At 54.0% G+C, this 6,301-nt stretch overlaps 1 protein-coding gene across 2 annotated transcripts in view; it reads right to left on the bottom strand.

Annotated features, from left to right (window-relative positions):
* Positions 1 to 1,912: 1,912 nt before the first annotated feature.
* The window catches only part of ADAMTSL4 (ADAMTS like 4), a 64,152-nt gene continuing 59,763 nt past the window's right edge, over positions 1,913 to 6,301 (bottom strand). For both annotated transcript variants that reach the window (XM_038383318.2, XM_038383319.2), the window contains 3 exons: positions 4,915 to 5,094; positions 4,059 to 4,203; positions 1,913 to 3,347 (listed from right to left, as the gene is read on the bottom strand). In XM_038383318.2, the coding sequence (XP_038239246.1) occupies positions 3,208 to 3,347; positions 4,059 to 4,203; positions 4,915 to 5,094 (465 nt within the window). In that variant the 3' untranslated portion in view covers positions 1,913 to 3,207. The remainder of the gene's footprint in view (positions 3,348 to 4,058; positions 4,204 to 4,914; positions 5,095 to 6,301) is intronic.

Here is a 6,301-nt window from a genome sequence, read left to right as displayed (position 1 = left end):
TGTCTCTTGGGAAGCATGCAGAAGATCCCTGGGGTGGAATTGTGGGGAACGAGATTATAGAGTCTCTCTTGAGAGTAGTCTGGGGAAGGATTTGATGATACCATTAAATTCCTGGGTGAATTGTGGTGGGGGTCTTCTCTGATCTCTTCCTAGTAGGCGGTGTCAAAGAGTTGTCTGCTGGCCTCATTAACGTAGTCATCATGGTTGGGTATTACAATGGTGCCCCCTTTGCATGCGGGTTTGATCCATATCTGGTGGTTAGCTTTCAGGGACTGTGTAGCTGTTCTCTCGTGGTAGAGAGTTGGGGTGGATGTGATGTTTTACTAAGGATTTCAATTTTTTCCCTGACGCAATCAGTGTAATGATGATGGCGTAATTTCATCTACTGGGGGGTCATATGATCCTTTTCCCTTATGACGTGATAGTTGTGGGTGGTGTTGCTATTGTTATGAAATTCTTTGAAGCAGAGTCAGTGAAAGAATTCCTCTAGTTCTCCATGTTAGTACAATACCAGATTTTGCGGTAGGGCAAAGTTCAGTCCCTTGTAGAATAGAGACAATTCAGCTCCAGATATGGGTGGTCTTGATAGATGGATGATGTTGGGGTGTCATGTAGTGTCCATGTGGGTCCTGGTGCCCTGGTTTCTCCTGGAGGTGGTGTTCTGTGGGTTGTGGAGTTCTTGGAGTTGGTTCCACTTTTTTGTTTTGTGTTGGATGGCTGGCATCAGAGGGAGTTGATCGTTGTTTTGGTTTTCTTACATGGTCTCCACGTAGGATTCTTGATTTTTTTCTTTCCCATGTGTGGCACCATATGCTGATTTCTTGTTTGAGGGGGTCCCTTCTGAAGTACATGAGATCCTGGTGAAGGTTCCTCTATTTTTCAGAAGTCCTGCACAGCTGGTCAGCGTATTTGGGGCTGTATGTCAGGGTTAAAGGATTATGGAGAGTGAGTCTTCTGGGGATGTTTTGCTTCCTGCCATTGCTCAGGAAGTCACTGTCGCTGTTCAGTTTTGCTTCCTTTTTCTTCGTACTGGGGAGTGGCCATTTCAGACGCAAAATTCAGTTGTCTCCCATTGTTGTTTGCAATGATGCTGTAGCCAGGTTGGTCCCTGATAGAGAGTGAAATTCACCAGGCTCATGCCACCATCCCAGCCAAGCAGAGCACAGAGTCTAAGGCCCCAGTTCCGCAACACACATGAACACGCCCTTAACTTCAAGCATGTGAGTAAGGCTCATTGACTTAAGCGCTCTACTGAATCAGAGCTTTAGACTGTAACCTTTTGGGGACTGTCTCTCACTCAGCCTATGCAATGTCTGGCACAACAGAGCCCCAAACTCAGTTGAGGACTCTAGATCCTATTGTAATACAATAATAAAACATTATTATTCTTTACACAGTCTTTCCCAGGCCCAGTTCCCCCCTCCCATCTAAGATTTCTCTGCACCAACCAACCCTTAACCAGGTAACTAATACTGAATACTCCTTTATGTTCTTCAAGTTGGCAAAAGTAACATATTTCTTAAAAGGGGGGAAAAATAAGCCCACAGGGAAACATCAGCTCATCTTTAATACAAAATAAATTAGATTTGCACAAAAAAACCCAGATACAATCTTTATAATATATAGTTATATATTTATATAATCTGGACACTCTGAATGGCTTTGCAGTAAAAATTTTCTATAAAATGTCTTTAATATAATGCCTTTATTTGTCAGGGGTTTTCTTCGCCCTGCTACCCTCTTCTTCACCCAGCCTCATAAAATGTGGCCCTGCAATGCTCCAGCATGGTGTGTCCATGTTGTCGTCCCATGGCTGGTCCACAAGAGGTTAAAGGTCTACTACAGACACTGCCTAAGAGAGGTGATGCTTTAGCTCAACTGGTAGAGGTGTGTGCTTTTTTTTTTTTCCCCCCTCCTTAAGTTCCCAGGTTCAAATCCTGTGTACAGCTCAAGCAGGCAGGTGGGGATTACACGTGGACAATAAAAGTGATGGGAAATCTAGGGGCTGATCTGTAGCCCATGAAGTTAACACCAAGAATCCCATTGGTCTCAAGAGAAGCAGAAAGACATGAGGGAGAAACAGTTCAGTGACGCTATTACCAAAGCAGCCAGCCAGCCCATGCAGACGTCCTGGGGGCGTGGGCTCTACAGAGGAGGAGGTTTGCTCTGTAAGTTCCCCAGACAAAGCAGGGACAGGGAAGGAAGTTGATGGGGAAACAACTGGAGGGGACTCACTCGAGCTTGACACGCATTCAGGAGTCACGTCAGCACTGGTAGAAGCTGCTGAGCTGGGTGTGCAGGGCAAGCTCCCCATGTGCAGGGGCACCCCCTAGCGGTGAGAGGGGAGTTCAGGTTCCTGCTGCCCGTTTGGTCCTCGGCCTGGTGCTAATCGGGGCGGTGACTTGTGTCTGCCAGGAGCTGGACTGGGAGCTCCCCCAACCTCCGAGTTGTGTCACCTTCATGCCCAAAGAGGGGGCTCATAGGCCTCAGACATGATGTTCAGGCCAGGCTCTGGGGTGGGACATGTAGAACATGGGTCTCTTCGCACCATTACGAGGCCGGCCGGCACAGGGCACCACTGGGCTTCGCAGCTCCATGGGACGCAGGCAACGTGAGGGTCAGGCTCTGCGGAAGCGCCGGGAGTCGTGTTTCCCAGCAGGAAGCACCAATTCCTTCCGGTGGAGGGTGGGTGGCGGGCTTTCCGGGCTCAGCTGTGGGGCCACGTGATGATGGGGCAGCCGGGCCGGGGGCGGGGTCCTATAGCATCACAGCCCCACGGAGTAGTCAGTATTGCGGCCTGCGGCGGCCCCTTCCCCTCACCATTGGGCCTGTACGCAGAATTGGTCAGTAACACACAAGGGCCCTGACCCTGGGCAGGACTGCCTCTGTTGGAGAGAGCGGGGACAAGCTCCCGGCACTCAGCCCCACCCAGGATTGGGCCCTAGAGTTGCGAGCGGAACTGGCCTCTCCAGCGACAGGGAAGATGTGTGGCCCTGGGACGAGCCAGGCCCGCGGCCTGGCCATGATCCTCGTTCAAAGCTGTTCCGGCCTCTCGGGCAGAGTCTGGTTGTTCCCTCCTCACATGCTGCGGGGTGGCCTTGGAGGGGACGAGCAGCCCAGGTCCGTCCGAGTCCTCCCCAAGGAACACGCCCAGCCGCACGATGGGCGCGCAAGAGCCTGGCCCCCATTTCTGGCCGGCCGGCGTCGCTACCGACTCTGCATGTCCTTGCTCCGCGCCACGGCCCGCGTGCAGGAGGTGCAGCAAACCAGCTTGTAGTATGAATAGACGCAGAGCCGGGCCTGCACCACCACGGGGCAGTTGTGGTACTTGTCCCTGCAGTTCTCGTCTGGAAAGAGGAGGGGAGCGGTGAGGAGCCGGGGGTGTGACGCCCTCAGGGTTAATGCTGCGGGGAAACCCCGTTTGGTCCCACACCCCCAGCCCTTGGCGGGCTTCCAATCCATCATCACTGCTCGGCACCCACGGAGCAGCCATCGCTCTCAGAGGGGTTTTACCAAGATGGGGGCGGGGCAGGAAGTATCATCCACTGTACAGAAGGGGAAACCGAGGCACAGAGAGGAAAAGTGACAGAGCTGAGAATAGAACCCACGAGTCCTGGCTCTCATCACTAGCCTTCCCTGCACTGGGAATAGGACCCAGGAGTCCTGGCTCTCATCACTAGCCTGCGCTGGGAATAGAACCCTGCAGTCCCGGCTCTCACCACTAGCCTGAGCTGGGAATTGAACGCAGGAGTCCTGGTTGCCAGTCCTTTGCTCATACCCCAAACCCCCACCTCTGGGGAATTCCCCCCAGGCATGAGGCCTGGGAGGGGCACTCCTCGCTCAGGGCGTCCATCCCCTCTGTATCAGTCTGCACCAGGTCCTGGCCCCAGTGTCTGCACCCCCTCCTCTGTTAGCCTCTTCCCCTGCCCTGGGCTCCCTTTGGCTGCTCTCTGCTTAGGGCACTGTAGAGGAGAGGTATACAGATGGACCCAGGCAGGGGTGAAGTGGGGTGGAAAAGGGGGTGGCTCAGCAGGCCACAGGCGGTTGGCGTCCCTTACCAAGCTCGGGGGTGCAGGGCTGGGTATTGCAGGAACGTTTCTTGATGGGCTTGAGGTCCGACGGGCAGAGATTGCTGAAGGTTTTGTTCTGGGTCAGGCACTGCACCTCCCGCACCTGGACTCCCCCCACACACGACTTGGAACACTGCGGGGGCAGAGAGGGGGTTAGGAGAGTGCCCGACATCCCCCCAGAACCCTAAGGACCCCTGCATTGCTCTGCAGATTTTGTGCAGGGGAATCGGCCTCCCCACCCAGCACAGAGATGCAGCCACCTCTGGTGCGGAGCATGGCAGCTGGCAACAGCCACTCGGCAATGCTGCACAGGGCACACTCAGTGCTGAAATGGTTAGGGTGCAGCAGCTGTTGAACAGCAGTTTAAGAAAGGAAGTGAAGTTGGGGCCTGTACGGGGGAGATGGGACTTGACCAGGACACTAGGTTTTATGCTGGGATTTTTTATGCCATTTTACGCCATTTTTTTCTTCCTGAGGCCAGGGGCAGCCTAGAGTTGATGCACTGAGTGAAGCTGAGCCCCCACTTTTCCCTGACTGCCCTGCAGGAGACGCTGCCTCTCAAGCATTTGGCAAATGAATAGCCAGCCACTCATACTATGCCAAACCTCCAGGGCCTGGAAAAATGGGTAATCACATTGGCATGGCCACAGGGCGCGTACTGCACTGTCCTCTAGTGGATGTGATCGGAATGGTTCGGCTGCAGGTCATAGCCCCTATATGGCTCTCATCTGAAGGGGAGTCTCCCTAGGCTCAGCTGGCAGGGGCCTGGGTTGGGGGTGGGAGTCCAGGAGCTCAGGTCTGTCGGGGAGGGGCCTGGCCTGTCTGGAGGCCTGCAGGTTCTCACCGCGCTCCAGGAGGTGGAGAACCAGCGAGCGTCGCAGGCACTGCCAGTGCAGGGCTGCAGGGAGGGCGGCTTCTCCAGGGGGGCGCACTCTGAGGCCTCCGTCACGTTGAACTCTGAGCCCAGCTTGCTGACACAGATCACGTCTCGCCGTTGGGTACCGGTGCCACAGTCCGCCGAGCACTGCGGGGGGTGGGGGGAGGGAGGGAGGGAAGGGGCTCAGTCCGCTGGGGGTGCTCAGAGCAGGGCTCCTGCATGTCACCTACCCGGCACTGAGGGAAAACCAATCCGCTACCCACCCACCACCCACATCCCAACCAGAGTGCTTGTCATTAGGGCATGTCGTAGCAGGACCAGGCCAGCTGGTCATGGGAGAGGCTAATCTCTCTGTCTCTGTTCGCTGGCAAAGCAGCCGCTGCTCCGTGTGCTTCCCGGAATTGCGGTGTGTCCCTATGGGGTCTGCGAGAGGCCTCGGCCCCCAGAAAGGCAAAACTGGGGTTGGCAAGTGCAAACACAGACCAGGGGAGCCATACACCCTGTGACAGAATGTTCCCATGCCCACACCCTGCACGCTACTGTAACAATCTGGGTACCGAGTTATGCCTTGGGAGGCATCATAAGAAAAGTCATTGTCTGCTGGTCAATACTGTCCTGATAAAATACGGGTGGCCACATTGTGAAGCGATAGATTCCAACTGCTTGGGGATCTTAACACATGGTCCAAAGGGAGCCCGGCAAACAGGCCCGTCTCAAACAAAGGAACATGGGCTCTGCTTAATTGGCATTTAAGCAGCAAACAGAGTCATCAAGCAGGGCGGGTAGACACAGAAACCCCAAACAGGTGAGGGAAAGCAGCAGGGAACATCCTTCCACACAGACTCTCTGTCGCCAGAATCTCAGTCAGAAATGTTTTCCAAGAGGAGGGGAGATGCTGTAAAAAGGGGGACAGACACCCCAAAGCTCCCCTCCTCTCTCTTCCTCTGCCCATCGATTCTCTGCACCAGAGGGCCAAAGGAAGCAGCCATTGAACTGGGGAAGGGCTCCTGTCCTAAGAAGCTTGTCAGTAAGACGGCAGAGAGCACGTGGGGAGTAAACCTCGCCCCAAATTAAACAGAGGTTGCGAAGTTAGGCACCTGCAGCGTTTTCTCTTTACTTTTCTTGTATCCATTTCTGATTGTTATGCCTCATGATTTGTAACTCACCTAAAATCTCTCTCCTGGCAATTAATAAACTTGTTTTATTGGTTTATCTAATCCCATGTGTCGGAATCGAAATGTCTGGGAAATTCCATTTGGGGGAACGAGATGTGTGCATGTCACTTCTAGTAATAAACGGAGGAACTTTATATTCGCTTGTACTGTCCAGCAGAGGGCCAGGCAGGACAGGACAT

This window comes from Dermochelys coriacea, chromosome 24 (assembly GCF_009764565.3).
Source record: "Dermochelys coriacea isolate rDerCor1 chromosome 24, rDerCor1.pri.v4, whole genome shotgun sequence".
NCBI lineage: Eukaryota > Metazoa > Chordata > Testudines > Dermochelyidae > Dermochelys > Dermochelys coriacea.
Note: the sequence above shows the minus strand (reverse complement) of the source record. Positions and strands in the feature narration are given on the sequence as shown.